This window comes from Anarrhichthys ocellatus, unplaced genomic scaffold (genome assembly GCF_004355925.1).
Source record: "Anarrhichthys ocellatus isolate YVR2014 unplaced genomic scaffold, GSC_Weel_1.0 scaffold9, whole genome shotgun sequence".
In the NCBI taxonomy this organism is placed as follows: domain Eukaryota; kingdom Metazoa; phylum Chordata; class Actinopteri; order Perciformes; family Anarhichadidae; genus Anarrhichthys; species Anarrhichthys ocellatus.
Window position 1 is genome coordinate 8,176,246 of NW_022280039.1, and position 20,363 is coordinate 8,196,608.

At 44.0% G+C, this 20,363-nt stretch overlaps 1 protein-coding gene across 2 annotated transcripts in view; it reads left to right on the forward strand.

The window, feature by feature from the left end:
* The first annotated feature begins 128 nt into the window (after positions 1 to 128).
* The window catches only part of cux2b (cut-like homeobox 2b), a 51,107-nt gene continuing 30,872 nt past the window's right edge, over positions 129 to 20,363 (forward strand). Inside the window, exons 1-2 of one of the 2 annotated variants that reach the window (XM_031849764.1) lie at positions 129 to 298; positions 2,771 to 2,818. In XM_031849764.1, the coding sequence (XP_031705624.1) occupies positions 2,783 to 2,818 (36 nt within the window). In that variant the 5' untranslated portion in view covers positions 129 to 298; positions 2,771 to 2,782. Of the gene's footprint in view, positions 299 to 1,785; positions 2,819 to 20,363 lie in introns of those variants that run through there. The other variant, XM_031849763.1, reaches the window with a different exon arrangement.

Below are 20,363 nucleotides of genomic sequence, written 5' to 3' on the forward strand. Positions count from 1 at the left end.
GCCTCCCCCATTCTCTTAACTCCATGTGTTTTTCCTCATCTTCACTTCAGCAGCAGCTGACACCGGCTGTGTCACTGCCGCTACTCGAGCCCCCGCATACACCTTTGTGCAGGGAATTATTTATTTCTTTTGTAAAATCTGCATTAGTGTATATTAACGACGCACAGCACTTGAGATGTCAGGGTTAGCCCACTCGTCCTCTTCCAGTAGCTCCGTTAATATTTAAATGCTGCGGCCTTGCAGTAACGCCGGCCTCTGGCTGGGTGTGATGAGGGGCCACGGGGCTCATTAACTAAAGGTAAGCACAACTTCGCTGCTTACTTCCAACCCTCAAAGCTAAAGCGCGGCAGCTGATATTGACATGTCTAACACAAACTGTATGTGCTGCTTTTTAAAAAATATATATTTTATTAAAGACAAATCCACAGAAGAAAATGAGTAAAAAGAGAAGAAACATTTTAAGGGATAGGTTGATGTTTTTAAGTCTCTCAAGCCTATTTATGTTGAAGAAGTTCTTGGTTGCTGTCGTAGTTCCTTTTGACTACATCGGCTGCGAAGACATATTTTTATTCCAATGAAAGAGATGAGGCACAACATCCACACACCTCGCTCTTTGCAAACATACATTCTAAAGTTCAACCCAAGCTAATTTGAGGCTTCAGCTGTCTGAGTTGGTCAAATTAAGTGGAGGCTTTCCAAAATTACAGTCTCTTTAGTAAAAAATGTGTTATTTCCCTCTGCTACAGCTTAGAAAAGAAACCTTGTCTCACTCCGAATATTTTCTTCAGCTGAACTCTATATTAGCACAGAATAAGTTCTGTGGATTTTGTCTCTTTCTGTCTCTTTGTGACCAGTGTGAACAGGACAATTACAGCAACCTTCAACTCTTTCAGCATACATATGGGCATGTGAATACTATACTTTAATATTCTCCACTACCCTTTTTTTACACACCCCTGAATCTGATCAGCAATGCACATGTTTAAATATTACAAAAACATAGATTTGTCCATCATAAATGGCAGATTGAACTAATTAGAACAACTAGACATGCAACTGGTGCTGCTTATATCACTATCCTTCTGTACTCCACCTCCCTGAGCAGGACTCATCACCAAAGTTTATACTGAACTTCAAGGTTCAGCTGGTAACTTGTATAAAAAATAACTTTTTGTCGTATTTACTGAAACTGTCACTTTATCCTGATAGTAGTGCACAAGACAGATAATCTGTGAAAACATCAGGTTCCTCTGCCTCACCTTAGGCATTTGCAAGATGTCACCGTGCCTGAAAGGAAAACAACAAATCAGAGCCGAGGAGTCTCGAACGCGGCTGTCAATCACTGCTCGTGAGGCTCGTGAACTCTGATCAAACTGTAAAACCAGGCAGTGCTGATCAAATATGAATCAAGGTTCTGTGACTGCGGTGACTATTCCTCACCTCAAATGTTTTCAGAAACAGATTTCAAGAGGACCGTTAATCTGGAAAATGCAAAACGTTTGCTGCAGCCAGTAGGCGGTGCTTGGTTTTGTCTCGACTGTTTTCAACATGGCGGCCGGGTCACAAACTTTAACATTTTACAATAAAACAGTAATATATGTTTCTGAAAACATTTGCGGCGAGATATAGGCAATGCAGTGACATAATCAGAATTTATATTTGATCGGCGCTGCCTAGTTTGACAGAATCCACGAGAATTCTGATCAAACTAGATCAGAGACGCTCTGATTGGTTGTTTTGGAATTTTGAAATCTTGCAAACGCCATTAGGAGCACTAAGAGGAGGCAGAGGAACCTGAATTTCGCACAAATGATCTGTCTCATGCACTGCTGTCAGGATATAGGGACAGTTTGAGCAAAGATGACAAAGTTATATTTTTATACAAGTTACCAACTGAACCTTTAACCGAGAAGTTTTTTTACTAGGAACACCATTGCCTCTGTCACCCAAGTTCACATTTTTATCTTTACTATAGCAGTAATAATACAATGCTACTAAACTACAGTTTGCCAAATTGTATCTGTCATTATTAATTATTTGATGTACCTCAAAGGGAATTGTATTTTATGGTTGCCGCTTTTTTTCGTTTTCTTGTGCATTACCTTAAAAATGTGCCAAGACTTCATTCCACTTTACTTTTGTAAGGCAAAATGGCAATTAAGGTGGATTGTACTGAATACACGAAAAGCTAAATCTATGAATGATACAGATGTGATTTTTGTCCTTTTTAAAAAAAAAAAATCATCTTCTTTGAGATGATTTTCCATTGACATCTAAGCTGAAGTAAAAGAGAATATTTTTATATTTCATAAATGAGCCCTCAGGCTATTTGCTGTGGCTATGCTGCCCGTCTGCCTCAGCCTGAGTATGTAGTGTGGTGCTGTAATCTTGTCAGTATAATACAGGCGTTTAAGACAGGATCAGGCTGTCACCACTGGCAGCACAATCCCCTTACCTGAGGCTGTGGGAGCTCGCACAAGTCTGGATCTCTGAGCTCTAACGCAAGCTCCTGGAAAGCCCCACTTTTCAAACATGCCCACTCAAACCCTTTAGGTTTAACCACTAATACCCACACCCCATAGCAACATACCTCACTCACACACACACATGCCGTGTTAAAAGCAGCGATGGAGAGAATCCATTAACATTAAAGCTCTTCAGTCCTCTTTCTTCTGGAGCTCACTGGGGCCAATCTGATTCCTAAACAGGTGGAGCATCTGCAATATAGAAAATGCTGAGACTGAGTTTGCTTCTTTTGGTTTGTGCACAGGAAGTCCGGGAGATGGTGGCACCTGTTCTCAAGAGTTTCCAGGCCCAGGTGAGTCACATGGCCCTTTACAGATACAAGAAACATTTACAGGTTCTGCAGAGTAAAACAGAATGTCTAGAAAGCACTAAGTCGCATTTTTATTGATGATTTCCTCAGCTTCCCCCTCCCCCCTCCTGCTTCACATTCTAATTTACTGACACAAGAGATACCCCTGCTGGATATTATATGTACACTGACCACTGCAGATCAGCGTGCCTCTGGAATGAATGATTCGATCAGGGCGAGAAATCCATGGCATGCTTTCCGTGTTGCTGCTCATCTGGTACTTATTGACTGATGCCTTTTCTGTCAAAGTGAAGTAGCATCTATCTGCCATTAGATGATCAGATATCTGGCTTCTCATATTTTCTTGGCTGAGACAAGCCCTCATTTCCTGTTGTGATGGTGCATTCACCGTGCCCCCTCTGACGTCGCCATATTGAAAGAGTCATCTGATACCTACCAAGACTCTGCTCCACGCCATTAAACCAAGGTCATAAATCACATTTGTGAGCTGCGTTATGGTCCGCAAAGCAAAGGCTTATGGAAATGATACCACAAATATGTTTTCAGTCTCACTCTCCCCTCTAAACTCCCGCTCAGCGCTAACCTGAAAGCCCCATCGTCGGTAAGCACAAGAACACTCAGCATGGATTGTTCAGTTCTCTTGGAAGTGATTATTGGCAGATTCTTTTTAATGCTTTATAATTGACTAAGCCCATGCAACCATGGTCCCTGGCAGGAGCTATCACATTCTTCAACACTACACTCCGCACTACTACTGTGGTTGATTTGTGTGCTAATTCAATTACTCTAACTGTAGAGTCGCACAAATATCAGAAGCACCCTTCCATGTCTTTATTGTGCAAACAGGAACCCACAGGATTAATTTAAGCACCATTGATGTCTGACAACTGGGAGTCTAGAGATGTTTCATAGTAGATAAAATAGATGGCTGATAATGAGTGATGATTTTTTTCTTTTTTTTTTCTTGCTAGCTGCAGGCCTGTCTGGGTTCCTCTCGGTCTCTCTTGTGTACCTTTCACAAGCTTATGTTCCGCACGTTGATAAGTAAGCTTCCTGCGAAAAGAAAAAAAGAAGCCTCAGCTATTTTTTTTTTGATCTCGAGGTGCAGCGAGCAACTCGGCACACCATAATAATATAATCCTCTGGTGTTTTCTGATACTCTTTGACCTTATTGGTAATGTCAAACAGCTTGCGGAGGCTTGTGAACTTTACCCAGCGGTAGTCTGCGCGACCTCGGTGTAAGCTGTGGGACCTGGACCTGCTGCTGCAGGGGGAGAATGTGACGAGAAGGTGGAGTTGGATGTGCTTGTTTGGCTGTGTGGTTTAGGAGAGACTAAAGCTCCCCTGCAGCTGCACTGTACAGGTGGTGAACGATAGTCCTGGCATGTGTGTGTGTGTGTGTGTGTAAGGGTGCATACATGTGAGAAAGAAATGGGTCCTTACTTCCACCCCCCCTTCCTCCTCCTCCCAGTATGGAGGCCCAGAGGAGTGCCTCATGGTATTTGGACCCTCATCCTGCCACTTCTAAAGGAGAAGTCGGCTCCTTTGAAGTGTTTGCGACATGACAGGTTCTCTTTCTTTTCTTTTTCATTTCAATGTTCCCCACCCACTTTCTCTCTCTTCTCCCGTCCAATCTCGCCTTCTAATTATCGCTAACCAGGCGACTGATTAGAAACACGTTGCCGACCTAGTTTTTTTTCCGAGGAGCTGGAGGAGGAGAAAGGGTTAATCCCAGAGCTGGTGGCTGTCATTGGTCGCTTCCCTCCTTCTTCTCCTCTTTTTCGTTCTGCTCTCCTCTTTCTTTCCCTGGAAGTTTGCTAATGAGGTCCCGTCAGAGCTGAGGAGAGGTGTTAATTTGGCCTTGTGAAGTAGGAAGGAGATTAAGGACAGTGAGGAGCTGAGTTTACGGCTTAAAATACACCGCTGTCCTTATTAATCCACAGGGCCCTGGGAGACCGGCGTTTTTGGTTTTATAATGAACACTGTCTTATAATGAAGGTAATTTTAATAAAAATTTACGGAGGAGAAGAAGAGGAGATGGTACATGTCTCCGTGGTCTAAGGCACACCTTTGGGGCTGAGGGATATGACAGTTATTTCTCAAATAACTGATCGCTGGAGAGAGACGGGCCCCGTTGGACCACACTGTTCACACAACCTTCACACTCGCTGGCACCTGAACGTTCAGAAAGCAGTCTGCTCCAAGTCTCACCAAGACTATGAGCTTCTAAATACAATTTACACCTCCCTCTCACTTTAGAGTGTAAACTCCCCTCGGGGTAAACCTTTGTGGGGCGGAAAGAAGAAGAACAGTGACAGATTTCTCGTTTATATTTGTCGTCTTTTTTTATGTTCTTCGGGAGAGGCGGATTCCTCCTCACATCCGGCCTGCACCAATGTGAATATCAGGCCAAAATTAACCAGTCATTCTATTTTCCTCCTCTCCTCTTGATGTCGTTTGGTGCTCTCCGAAAAAGAAAACAGCAGTACGGGTCCCTAATTACTGAAACTTGCTTTACAATGATAATCCGTGGAGTAATTTAGCGTGCACAATGAGAGTTGTGGTGCTTGCGCAGATGGAGATTCTGATAAATAGTTTGTAACGTGTAATTAGCAGCTCTCCCGGTTACATACCATTAACCCCTCAAGCTCAGGAATCATTATTGGCCCTCATTATCAAGCAGCAAGGTACGATCGAGCTGACTAGACATCAAAAACATCAAACAGCTATTAAAGTGCTGCGAACTGGGGGCCGGTGGACACCTGTTTATGAGTCTAACTGTGCCATTTCTTCCCCTGAGGTTGGGAAGTGATGATGTGGGGGAAGACAATGTTTTTGTGTGTGTTGTTGTTGCTTGTTTTCCACGAGAGCACGGGAGGTATTTTGACTATACAGCAGCTTTTCAACTCCATGAAACTTGAGTAAAGAAATCCCAAAATGGCTGCTGCTTCTCACCTATATGACTCACTTTTCACATTCAGGAAGTAAAGACATTTTGTGAGCTTTTATGTTACTTCGGGTTTTATCATCTACGTCGTCAGAACGTACATTGGACGGGAGAAATAGTGCGCGACAAAAGCCGTACTGGTGGTTTGGTTTCTCACATCCATCTGCCTCTCATTTATCAGAAACATCTGCAGCTGTGTTTTCAAACCTAAAGCCGGTCGTGTAAAGCATCTTGCAGATGATTTGACCAGAGTCGTGGAGGAGCAGAGCATTTCAGAGTCTTGCCCTGAGCTCGCCTGCTTTGCAGCGAGGTAGGCAAACACCGCCTTTGATCATCCATCGAGAGACGACCAGTTCTTCCTCCTTTTGATTAATTCCTGAAGGAAATGATAATTTCTCTTGAATGTATGAATATGTTATGAATAGTGGAATGAATCAAAGAGTAAAAGATGATAATTAATTACAGCGCTATGATAAAAGGCTGTGGGTGTTATGACGCAAGCTTCCTCCGTGTCATTATGAGAGGCTCCGTAATTACCTTTCTGCACGAGCCAGCGCTCCTGGCGGCGCTGGCGGTGAGAGTGCCGCTCACTGAGTGAGTCTAACGGTCATAAAGCTTTTCCCTGCCTAATTGTCTGAGGGGCTCTATGGCACTTTCATAGATGAGGGACTGCGCCGTTAGGAAAAATGGTTGGCGACGCTACAGCTTTTCCAGCTCAATGAAGACAGATCTTCATCATGGGCTAAACCTTGCGGTTATTAGGTACAGATTGCTTGAGTGGATGGCTAACTTGGGAAGATGGGGTCGGAACAAGCGAGCGGCAGAGTCACACGGCGTGAAATAAAAGTGGCTTCTACACCACACACCGTTTTAAAAACAAGCTGGTGTTGATTTCTGTGTATAGTGTACATTATAGGACCATATTCCTGCCAATAAACTAAGATCCCTGCCTCACAGTTACCTCTGAATATTCCCTTTGTGTTATTATTCATGCCCTACCTTATGTAAGGGGCATTTACGACACCCTGCTACCGCTCTCACTCAATCCCACTCTCCCATCCTCCCCTGCCTCCCCCCCCGGCTATGGCCAGACTGCTCCATTCTGGGCTGACGAGGTATCTCTAATGCCTGTCTCCTGCTCGGTTGTCTCAGGCTCATTGAGCAGCAGGCCAGGCCCAGGATCTCCAGGCCATTACCTATTCACAGCACGTCCAGGCCTCCAGCCTATTGTGGGGAACATAATGGGCTCCAGGGCTATGTAAACCACCGGCTCTCTGCTCCTGGTTTATCACTTGTGTCCTCTTCATAATAAGGAGAGGGAAGGAAGGTGGGAGGCAAGACGGTAGGGAGAGGAGATGGAGACAGAGCACAGGGGAAGGGGTGTGGGGGTGGGGGGTGTGTAATTGGACATTAGATAGTACCTTCCTTGAGTCTTTTACGTTCTTTGCATCTCCAGAGGGTGAATGTCCTCGTCTGAAAAGCCGCTTTCACCCAAGCTCAATACGCTTCTGTTCGCTTACTGTTTCGGTCTTTATTACTTTAAAGTTGACTTTAATTGATTATGATTAGTCAAAGACAAACAAGCTTACGTGTGGATATTGGATCGCATATTGTACGGCTGTCCATCTTACCTCTGATACTTCTTCTCATCTAATGCCAAATGAACAAATAGCGCAGCTTATTTCGAAGGCAGTGCTGCTTTTTGGGAGGCAGGCTCATTTTATTTCACAGATCCATTTCAGAAAACCATTTACAATTAGCTTCTTTTTTTGTGTTAGTTACTTGTCGTAACAACTGTTCATTGGCCTAGTTTGTTGTACACTTTTGAAGTGAGCCAATGCAACGTTTGGTTGAACGGTGGCCACTGTGGCCATTTATAGAATAATAATGAATGCTAAAACGTAGCGCAGACTGAACACAAAGTGAATCTTAAAGATGGTGAGATTGCCTATAAATTAAATTCAAAGAGCCATGTGCACACGAGCAAAGTTGCTCTAAGCAGTACAAATTGAGACAAAGATGCTTTAGCAGTTATTGCAAATTATCTCGAAGCTGTATGACTCTGAATGCACAAAGAAAAACAGAAAAAGAGGGAAACTGGACTAAATGAAAGAAGTAATAATTTGAGAGTGTTTTTGGACACAGCTTGGACACAATAGTCAGCACGTATGTTGCTAGCCAGCTACTGTATAGCTTAAATATAAAAAGTTGGTGCATTGCCTGGTTTTGATGAGTAAACGCAGACTACAAAAACACTCCAGTGGTCAAATTTATAATTTGTCAGAAAACATAATATCAACACGCCACAAGCTACTGGACATAGCCATTGACTATTTTTAAGAAGCGGATGTAGTCATTACGGCATCACCCAGTGGTTGGTCGACTGCCGTTTTGAAGCCTTGAGTTCAGCATTTTTGCCGTCACCATCTTGGTTTTTCGCCATCTCGTGTCACTTCTGGTTGCGTTTTCTGCAACCAGAAGTAACACGAGACCAAAACGTTACAATTAACTTTCATGAACTGAAAACACACTGTGAAACGGTTCAAATTCTAAGAGGAAAACACGGACAACACCCAGACCGCACAGCGCCGTGGTAGTGACCTGTCAACCACAAAGTAGCCACGCCCTAAAGCATACCCTGCTTTATTGTCTATTTTACTCAAATGGGACCGTAGTTCACTAAATCAGTATCATGCTGTTTTGAAGAAGCCTTGAAACAAGCGAGACCATAAACTCATGTTTGCAATGTCACTTTTCAGAACTGGAGGTTGCTGCCTGGTCATAGCAAATAAATCTGTAGCAGTAAAACCCTACAACGTGTTGAATTGAGCAAAAAATGTTCTCATGAATTTGACTTTTATTATGTAAGAGGAGGAATGTGTTATTCTTTTTTTTCAAAAGTGACATGCAGTAATCTCGCTTTAAAGCTGTACATGTAGATGATATCTATGCCTGAAATGCAAGCAATACAATAACGACTAGCATTTCTGAACAAGAAATACCTTTTTTTGTCTCCAGCGCATGCAAACATCATGAAATTTAACACATTTTTTTCGCCCTGCAAAATGCCTTCAGTCTGTCTCTCAGAAGCTCAGAGAGTAACTTTTAAAATGAAACGTCATCAATTCAAGTCAATGGCAACATGAAAAAAAAACTGAATTTGGGTGGCAGTGTTTCAGCCGTGGTGCGCCATATTTCAGCTCCAGATTGGGCCTTTTGAAGAAGTTTAATACATCTGACTGCCCATGTTTGTTTCCTTTGTGGTGACTGATTGTTGTGATTCTGCTGGCTGTTTTTATGCTGAGACGCCTCAACCTTTCCATCAGCCTTCCCAGTGTCAGTCTTATCCCTCCTCTGCTGATCTGATGGCGTGTGTGTGTGTGTGTGTGTGTGTTGGCGTGTTTGTTTTCCTGTCCTGACTGATGCCCTGTCGGAGCATCCCAGTTGGGTGTATTCATCATTATGGATGCGTGTTTAGAGCCAGGGATGCACACCAGGTAAAGAAGAGAGAGAGAGGGGGGGATGTTATAAATAGGCACTTGGCTCTCTAGCCGTGTGGAATTGATGAGTTTCAGCACATTCTGCTCTGCAGTGCCAGGTTTAATTTCTACCGTCCTGACAGCACAAACCTCAGAGCCCGGAGACGTCACGCCTGACTGCCGCTGCTGTGCAAATGTTAGCCGTGTTTGAGGATGGACGCACGCACAGCGCCGACTGCACCGCTCCTATTGGGCGTTTGACTGGGTGTACATCCGCTCCTCTAAACCCCTGTCACCTTAAGAGACAGGCAATCACATTCCCCTGCTGACCCCTCACCAAACAGACACTCACCGGCAGCAGACAGTAACTAATCTAAGAGGCGGTTTCTTAGATAGCTGGCCTCAGTCTAACATGGTCAACTACTTGTTATGAGACAGGTGAGAGCCCCCCCCCCCCCCCCCTCTCCGCTCCCTGCAGGCATCCTAAGTCAGAGAGCAGCAACAGTAGCAGTAGGTCTGTCTCCGGGATTCTCCGACTCCTGGCTCACGCTCAGCTGCTGGCAAGAGCACAGTCAAATTAGCCAATAAAAATGTGTGAAATCGGTGGCTCAGCGCCGGCGAGGACATGCCAGGAGAAATAAACATCAGCGCTCGTACAACCAGGAAAAGCTCATGCGAGGAGGAAGAGGCGGAACGGGAGAGCTGCTCTGCCAATTCTACGGCGAGACTCTCTGATTTGAGGCAGAGAATCAGAGCTGCACGGACACAGTCAGAGAGCAAACTTGTTTCTCCGCTCCATTGAGCGCCGAGGCCCAGCCTCAGATCAAGCCAGTGGCAGCACAAGTCAAAAGAACATGAGCTTCTGTCAGAGGATACACAGCCCACATGTGCCGAAGTGATTGAATTCCCTCTGTTCATCTGAGGTGTTTCCTGAAGGAATACCAGTCTTTATTTCACATGATGCTCGGCTGTGAAGTTTAATTTCAGCGAAAACTAAACACGCTAATTAAATATCATAACTTTCTGAAGAAGGTTCTTGTTAAGGCACCTGAAATTTTAATTTAGACTTCAAAAGAGCGAAGACTTTAAAGCAAATCTATTGTTTTTCATTTAGACTGGCAATTTTCTTTTCTCTGCAGTGCTGCAGTACGTAGTTATGATTGATCTGGTAATTAAAATATGCAGAGAGGGAAAAATATTAACTGCTCCTTTTTCACTTTTCTTTTTTTTTGTTTTAGAAAACAGCCGACACATTTTCCGTCTCTTTCCAGCACAGATAATTAAATTTTGCACATTGATGTTCTTTACACAGCAGTCATCGGCCTCATTATTTTTCCATTTTCATCTTTCTGGTGAGAGATCGATAGATTGATAAAATGATGGAGCCTATCCTAAATAATGCAAGCGGAGAAAAGTTACACTTACTTTGCTGCTGGCTAAGTGTTTGAACTTTTATTCTTCTTTCAAATTGTATTTAATATCCCATGAAGGTAGATCTCACTGTATTACCTGATGGTGTGAATCATTTATTCACATTTTTGCTGTCTCTCTGCAAAAAAAGAAAGAAAGATGCCTCTCCGCTCCACTTTTAGTGGGCCTATGGTATATGGGATGATGCTTGTCATGGCTAATATCCTAAATGATACAGAAACTTGCAATTCAAAGAAAGACAGCGTAAAGTAGGCCAATTAGTACCTAGGGAACATTTTGCTAGGAGAGATAGCAGCTCCAAATGTCACATGCGCGAACATTAGGACCGATTGTTTATAATATGACCTGACAGTTTGGGTCTCTGTAATATGGGATTAACTACAATACTAATTAACATGTGGCTCTATTAAAACAAGCAGCTGCAAGTGAAATAACTCTCTAAGCAGGGAGGGGCTCATCCCTTCCGAGGTACACGCCACATTAAAGAGTTGCCTCTCCACAACAAATCAAATGTGTTTTTACATTTAAGAGATCTGCTTGTTTTATTCTTATTTTACACTGGAAGTACGGCGTCCTACATCAAACCCGCACGCCCTTAAATATATATGAGCCCACACATCAGAGTGTTCTTTGCCTTTGTCACAAACAGATATATGTTTTAAAGTCCCACTGCAGGGCTCTCTGTTTCATTTGAGACATTAAGTGGCCACAGTGGCCGGAGGAGAGCGTTAAACATGTCCTCAATTAAAGCAAAGTAACTTTGCATCTCCTTGCGATTCCTCCTGCAGTCCCTGTAATTGGGTCTCGGTGGATTTTAGAGCTTTAGCTCCTTCTGGAGGGAAGGACCCAGCCTGGAGTGAGTGGGGCCGAGGAGACGGCCAAAGGGAAAAAAGCTGCTGGCCACCAGGCCCTGGGCGCTAGCAGTTGGCAGAAAGGAGCAAGAGTCAGCTGCAGCCATGTGGAGTCGGGGAGCTCGAGCATGCTTCAGTCCGGACAGAGAGGCACTGTTACCCAGTTAGTTACAGGAGACATGGAGCTCCAAGAACTCTCCGGGGGAAACCAACATGCAGGATTTTGTAACACTAAGTTATGAGCGGTGGGAAGTAACCAAGTAGCGTTTTCAGGTTCTTGTACTTTACTTGAGTATTTCTATCCTACTTTATACTTCAGTACTCCACAACCTGTCAGAGGGATTGTGCTTGTTACTTCACTACGTTTATCTGACTGCAATAGGTGCTAACTATATTTCATATTAAGGTTTTACATTGAAACACATAATAAGCTTGTATAGTACAACAGATTGGTAGAGATTAAATCAGTGGTTTCCAACCTCTTTGGCTTCGAGTTGTTAGCATTTTCACTAAAGAGCGATTATCCCTTCAAAATTCTCAGAAGTATTAGTACTTTGATATTAATACTTTCTTTACTTGTGATGGAGTATTTTGAAACTGTTGTATTGGTACTTAAACTTAAGCAAAAGTCAAGTCTCTGGAAAACATGATTAAAGGTAATCAGTACGTTTTTAGACTTTTTATAATATCAATTCATGTAAATTCCTTAGAAAGAAGCAGGCGAAGATAACAGAAGCAGACAAGGATTTAGGACTTCATTTATATTGAATAATAATAATAAAGTTTATTTATAGAGCACTTTTTAAAACAAAGTTCTGATAAGTGCTTTACGATACAATCCAATCATACAATCGGACAATGTGTATGTTAAATTCACGTGCAGTTAAGTCTCGTTAGATATTGTATTAAACTAACTGAAAAAGCAATATTTGTTTAATGGTCTTCTTCAAAATAGCAAACCTTGGTGACTTCCTTGGGTTGCCTGTGTGTGTGTGTGTGTGTGTGTGTGTGTGTGTGTGTGTGTGTGTTTGTGGGCGTGTGTCTTCTTCTAGCGAGACATGTGAAGGACAGCCGAAGGTGCGGTGATGGGCTCGTTTTATTACATCTCATATTGAGACCAATCTCTGTCCGTTCACCTGAAGGACAGCCAGCTATTCCCTCACTAAATTAGCCAGCCGCTGTGGTGTGAGAGGGCCTCCACAGGCGCGCTCTGACCAACACACCCAATCACTTTTACACACTCACACACGCACACACACAATCACTGATGCTGGTTCAGGCAGTCATGCAATTGTGTGTCATTCTTTCTCCCCCTTCTCTCTCGGGTAAGAAGTCACACTTACATGCATAATCGCATGTCCCGTCCCTCATTGCCCCCCTCTCACACTTGCACACTCTCCCCCGTTGTGGATGTGCTGTAGTTGCAGTTATTGTGGCAGGTTTACGTGTTTGTGCCGCTGTCAACGAGGCCTGCAGACCTCCTCCCTGTGGGACCGTGTGACACATCTAGGCACTGTATCATACTTGGTCACGTGGATGTGTGTGTGTGTGTGTGTCACGATGCATCTACCTTTTAATGCAGCAATGCATGGAGTTTTAGCCCATGAACGCACTGGTGGCTGGGAGGGTGAACATGAATAGAACGTTCATGCTCTCTCCTCCCTGATGAAATGTCTTTTGTAAAGTCTGTTTTTTCTTTTTCTTTTTTTGTTCACTCACGGCGGATGTTCTAATGAGGCAGAGCCTGAAATAGCAGTGGGGCTAGCACTGCAGAACTATGACATCCCATGTGAGAACTTGCCCGAATCACAGTGGCTGCAGCTGTGCGTCAGGTTTCTTTATTTATAACCCGTACGGAATTGTCCTACACTCTGAGCATATGGAGGGTTATGTAACGCTCAGCATCCAATAGATAACCACTAAAGTCAGGTCCTATATATACAGCTTGCTGAAGAGTTGTTTCTGAGGCTGCTTTCGATTGAGTTAGCATGTCTGCATTTCAACGATATCACAAAAAGAGTGGTTATTGTGAGGCAAACATGTCAAATAACACATGTATCTCTCACTACAGTGGTGTCTAACCATGGTATTAGTTCTGTTGTGTTTGCCCAGGAGATTTCTGTCTCCACCTCAATACAAGGAATGTGAAAGGAATTTTGGCGGTGGTGCTCACATCAGTGAAAAATACATTTATTTGTTTAAAATTCAGAAACAGCATGTGTCTCAAGAATCAATAAAACACATTTTTATTATCTGGCTTTTAACTCACTATGAGAGTTGATTCTCTATAAAGTATTTCAGGAATGAGTCCCAAAATCCAAAGATTAGTTAGCATTTTTGCATTTCCAGTTAACTCGTCTTGAGTTCAATTTGAATGTGTTTGTGGTTAGACGGCTGAAGTAAAGTCAGCGGTGAACACAAGCTGAAGAGATTTTTAATGTTTTTTTTCTGTGATATAAAATACATCAGTAAATACCCCTTTTGTTCATTTTGAAATACGTCGTACGTCATATTATTGTCTTTTATCTTTTAAACATGTCTTTTGTTTTGTTTACAGTGTTTTTATAAGTTACGTTACATGTGGTCATCTGTTGTTTTTAGTTAGATGTGCTTCATAAATAAACTTGGATTTGAATTAATGGCCTCTAAAATATACTCAAATGAATCAGTCTTTGAAATAACTCTCGGATAGATCTGCTCACAGCTATTGAGATATAATAATATCTCAAAACCTGCACAAAATAGAAGCAAAACTGAACACCATGAACATCAACATTGTTATGTCATTTTGCTAAACTGACCCGTTAAGAAATGTTGACAGATACACTTTCAATGCTGTCATTTTAACAGCAGTTGCTCAGATGTGCATTTGAGAACATCAGCTCTTTTTGTCACAGGAATCTCATCTGATTAGCCTTCGTTCACTCAAATTGAAATACCACCTCGCGCCTGTCACATTGTATATGAGTCATCAGGCAGGAAAGCCGGTCATTACAATCATGACATCAAATGCCTGGCAGCAGAGGTCAATCAGTGTACATTAACCAAACAGAGCTCATTTGTTTTACAGCTTTTAGTGGCGTGTTGGCAACAGCGGACATGAGCTTTAGGCTGGCATCCAGCGGGCACAGAGGGCCTCCCAGCAGAGCGGGAGCGAGATGGGCCTCGGCCAGCCCGCTAACGGACGAATATACAGTATGAAGAAGAGGGGTTAATGTTACAGAGTCTCCAGTCCTGATACCTGGACTTTGGCTATCGGCCGAGACGGAGTGCCGATCCGATACCAGTGTTTAATTGATTAGCTGTATGCTTCACTATGCAGAAGTGACTGGGGTCATTATTTTAAGTTGACTTGAACATTGCTTTCTTAACTATGTAAAACAAAACGTATCAAATACAACCATAGATATAAATGTACTGATTGTACAATACCAGATCGGACTATTGTTACACATGCCTATACAGCTATTTATGTCAGTATCGGACCGATATCATTGTCGGTATTGATGCATCCCTAAATAATGTGTCCCCTCCCCCCAGTGTTCAACCACTCAGCTGGTTTAAGCAGCCAAAATGTATTTCTTTACACTGGACATTCATGAAAACCTAAAGTTTTTTTTAATGATGGTCAGGTCACTGCCAGAAAGACCCTATGCTGTATTGTTTGTGTAAAAATGATTTGGGGAAAACCCTTGGTCTCCAGTCCAGTCTCCTCTTTCCTCTCTACACTACACTTTTTAAACTTCGGGTGCTTCACGTCATCGCACTGATGCATTAGTGTGTGAGTTGGTGTGCATAGACACACATTGCCAAAGATCACTCTTCACCCTCACCTGGTGCTAATTATAGCAGGTGAAGGCACACTTCGGTGGCACTCTGGTGATCCGTCATCGACAGGCCCTCTCTAGTCTGGCTGAGAGTGATATCTCTCTGTAAAATATGTATGACATCAAAAAGCCTTAAAGGTTATTACAAATTAATAATGAGTAGTTGGCCGAGAGCAGTAAAAAATAGCCTTCCCTTGGTGTCGTGTTTAAAAGTTTAATTCAACATGCTCCAGTATAGATGTGGACTGCCTCCCAGCGACATGTGGCGGGCCCCGAGGCCTCACCAGACTGTCAAAGGTCTGGAGCAGACAGACCCAGACCACCAGGCTCACATGTATTAAGATCGACATTCAGATTAGAATGATTCATGCAGACGCGAATGATCATCCGTCTGTAGCCGTCTACTGTTATCTTGAAAAGTGCCGCGCTCTAACGGCATACGGAATTATAAAAACACTAAAGGAAGCAGTTTCACTCGCATCAAGCGCAAATTCTCTGTAGACTCAGACATAGAAAAGCTCTTTCTGAGTGTTTCTCTGAAGAAAGTCGAATCAGTGGCCCTGAACCCCCCTCACAGTAATGTCTGAAGACACTATACAAAATTGCCTTATTTATGCCTGTAATGTAAGCTGTCTGTTCTGGTGTCGCTCATTCTCTGTGGAACCGACAACGGTGGCAGCCGAGTCTGGAGTGAATTTGCCGGGCGACTACCTGGGAAACATCAACAGTCATTAATTATGTAAAACTCTTCTCACAGTGGGAGCAGGGAGAGCTGCATACAACTGCAGCGCCCGCTCCTATTAGACTCAATGTACTCTACAATGAGCCCCCACTGCCTGGGGGCGTGGGGGGATTATCAGCCTACCAGCACGACCCCCCGTAGAAAGACACACACGCTGTACAGTGCACACACACACACACACACACACTTACACACACCGAATGTGACATTCTATTAAGTTCTGCACCAATGTGTGCTTGTGTTTAGCCGAGGAGGAGAATAACAGGAATCTCTGTGCTGTCTCTCCTCCCTAGTCACCCCATCATTCACTTCTCTCCTTCGCGGGTCCCGTTAGGTCTTTTTTCTCTCTCCCCGCCAATTGTCTTGCTTTCCGGCTTTCTCGCTACAATGAATGAAATCGGCAAATCTGACAGGACAAATGATATGCCATGTTTGTAAGGAATGCCGGGGTAAGGGGGCTGTATCATTGTTGATAGTGCTGCCACCAACGCGGCGCTGGTCTCTGCAACTTGAAACCAAATTACCTACAGAGTCGCCCAACGCGGGCCCTATACCTGAGATCTTCCTCCGAGCCACTGCGATTGACAACGGCAGATTTATCAAGCAAATAATGGAGCTAATTTCTGCACCATGTGTTTGCTATCCATCTTCTGTGGGCAACAGACGCAGGGTTGTTTGGCAGACTTCAAGTCGTCTGCACAGCGCTCCGCTCCTCCATCAGCTGCGCTCTTCTCGCCGCGGTTCAAGGCTCGTTCATCAGTGCTGCTCCTTTTAGCGGATGCGGCTTTGGCATGATGTTCCTCCATGCTGAAACAAAGGCAGCGCTGACACCTGTAATTAATTAGGCTATTATGCATTCCGCAATGATAATTGCCTCACTGGAAAGTCACCAGCCTTCTAAGAGGGAGAGAGGAGAGGTGGATGGAGAGCGCTATCCATCATAGTGGAGCGCTCTCTCCCTCCCTCTCTCTCTCTCTCTCTCTCTCTCTCCCCTCATGTCATGGTGTCTCACCTTGACTAGTGTAGGCAGGGCTAGAGAAACACTGTCAACATGTGTCTGAGGGCGAGATATGCAGCTGTGCCTCCCCCTTGCCAGCGCTGCTCCACCAGTGGCCTGCCAGGGTCCATCCACTCCAGGGCTTTGGCTCGCATTGGCACAGTTACCCATGACACCCCATCTGTTGTAGCTTTGTTCACTAGGGCAGTGCAGCACCAGGATAATGGGGGCACTTTATTTTTATAATTAGCCCTTACCTACACTTCTCCTCTCTCCTCTGCTCTTAACAGTTCTCCCAGCTCTGAAATAATTTAGTCCAGGTGCACTCATTGCTACTTTTCACAGCCCTCCCTCTCAGCACATCAACCGGTGCCTTCATCTTAGCCTCAGCACGCCCCCCCCCCCCCCCCCTCCCATCGCGCAGCAATTGGTACGTTTTCAGCAGACACACTTTCCTCAAGGTTTAGGTCATTCGCTGCATCAAACGTTTGAAAGCGCGAGCTCAAAGAAAATGACAACTCCTGTCTTTTGAACTACAAAGATATTCAAAAAAGATTCGTTTTCTTCCCTCTGTTTTTTCTCTCAGCGGCTCTTGACGTTGACTTTGCCGTGACTTTGAGGTGTTGGCGGCGAGGCTGGTGCTTTTGAGTTTTGTCGAGAGGGCGGGCAACACGGCGCTTCTGCCGCCTGTTGATGGTGAGGAGGACCCAGAAGGCACCTGCTGTGTGCTGGAGACAGCCGGTCCTTTGATCTGGGTTTAATGTCGTGCCATGTTTTGTCTCTCATGCGGCTCTGTGTGCCACGTCCGCCGGGATTACGTCAGCTACACCTTGATCTGTAGAGATCTGCTCTCCTCTCAGCCTGGGTCATTATCGGCGCTCTCTACCGGGACACTGACCCGAGGTCTCGCTCATTCTCTCTTGTCGCACATTCAAGTGAAACACCTCATGGGTCAGTCGGTCGGTCTGTACACAACTTTGGTCCAAATATCTAAGCAACTTGATGCATTGCCATGAAATGATGTACAGACATTCATGGTCCCCAGAGGATGAATCTTAATGAGTTTGGTGTCTTACTTGTCATATAGCATCATCATAAGGTTGACATTTGTAGATTTTTGCACATTCATGACCCCTCAGTATGAATTGTAACAAATTTGGTGATTCTTTTCATCTTGCCCGTATCCTATGTTTGCAAATACCTGCATAATCTAATGACATTCCCAGCAGCCTCAGCTGTGCTTTGTGTTTAGTGCTAATGTGCTAACACACTTAACAAAAATGGTGAACATGGTGAACATTATACCTGCTAAATATTAGCATGTTAGCATTTGTTACTGTGACTTTATTGCCATGCTGACATTAGCATTTAGCTCAAAGCACCACACCAGATACAGCCTAACAATGCAGCTAGCATGGCTGTAGACTCATGTTCACATTTGTTGGCTGCTAATGCAATATGAAAATCCTTCCTTTAAAACCTATATCGCTCTACTTTACACTGTACAATGTTCTGCTCTACTTCCATTTAAATTCCGGGGAGCCTCTCCCACAAGGCTTCCATATGTCGAGCTGTGTTTTCACTCTGACTTTGTCACTGCATCGTTTACATCAGGAATGGTTAAGTGCTACAAAAGGATACTGGTCAGCTTTGGCCATTTATTTGGCTGAGACGGCAGCTCTGCAGTGGCGGTGGTGTCAGTCCGTTGTTGGCGCAGCGCGTTGACTGACAGCCACCACTGATTGGAATTGACGTGGCGACGAGATGTGTGTCAGTGCTCTGACTGCTCATCTCGCCGGGCATCCAGAGACGACCACAGCCACCGCCATGCTGCTACCACTACTCTGAGATGGATGTCACCATGATTAAATCTGCCTTCAAACCAAGTCTGTGTGTAGTGTGCATCTGCGTGAGTGCGACTTGATGTGTGTTTGCATGCGTCCAAGTTCAAATGTGTGTGTGTGTTGCGTGGGAGTGCTTGTGTGGGTGTACATGGTTCTCTCACCGTCCAGACTGTATTGCAATAGTGTTTACCTCTGCCCCTCTCCTCCACCCACTCATCAGTCACTCCGCACCAACTCATCTCTCTCCTCCTGCCTCTCCTCTGAACCTACACTCAACGCAAAACAAACGTCAGCAGTGACAGCTGCAAAAGTGCTGGGTGGCGCCGCTAAAATATGATCTTTTCTGTGCTTCTGAAGGGAAAATGATGGTTTTCATCTGCTTTAATAAACAACCAGAAACATACAGATCACATTTAAAGGAGAGTGAAAGCACATACCTTTCGGATTGTAAGTTTCTTCCTTAAATTGTTTATACAATGTTAAATTAACCAAATATTGTTGTCATCAATGATTAATGCATGAATTCCTGTCGCCAGTCAGCCATTTAAAAGGATTTATTTTGATTTGCTTCAAAATTGCATTCCAATTCAGATCAATTTTAAATGTTAACCTTTTAAGAGCTCTTCAGAAGACATTAGAAGACTATGTTGGGCAAGATACGGAATCATGAAAAGTGAGTTTGAAGACAACCAACCAATATTTTCTTATAATTTGAACACTGGTTTTTACAGGAAGTAAAGGCACTTCCACCTGACCATTGGCTTAGCTTGAGTTTTTCACTATCAGACCTAATAAAGAAATATTATTTATGGTCATTTTATATATATTTGTGGACCTGCAAGGCTCAAAATGGCGACACTGAAAATGGAAGGACGTTTGAAGTAGAAACCGGATGTTGTACCAATAAAGATTAGATTGGAAAAAAACCCACTCCCAGCTTAAGAAGTGCACATTAACACAGCACAATAGTTGAGCTTTGACCATATTTTGCCTCATTTTCTTATATTAACACCAAGGACTGGACGTTTGTTCGGGAATCCGGTGGATTCTTCTGGAAGCTGTTGTGACAAGTGGTGTTGCGGTGGCGGTGGACTTCCCACTGTTTTGTTCTAATAAGCATGGAGCGGGACCGGGGTTGTTGTGACATCCTGTCAGCCTGTGGGCCGGACTGGCGCTCAGTGAGCAGCACAGTAGGATGGACTCCCTATGATTGTGCACTGACCTTTGCATCATGGGGAAGATGACAGGTAATTTAGAGGCCTCAGGGACTGTGGAACCATACATTTGCCGTCCCCATACCACCCACAGCACCAACCACATTCACCTTGAGATGGGAACAGTGTATCCATGAACACTGCATGTACACACACACACACACACACACACACACACACACACACACACACACA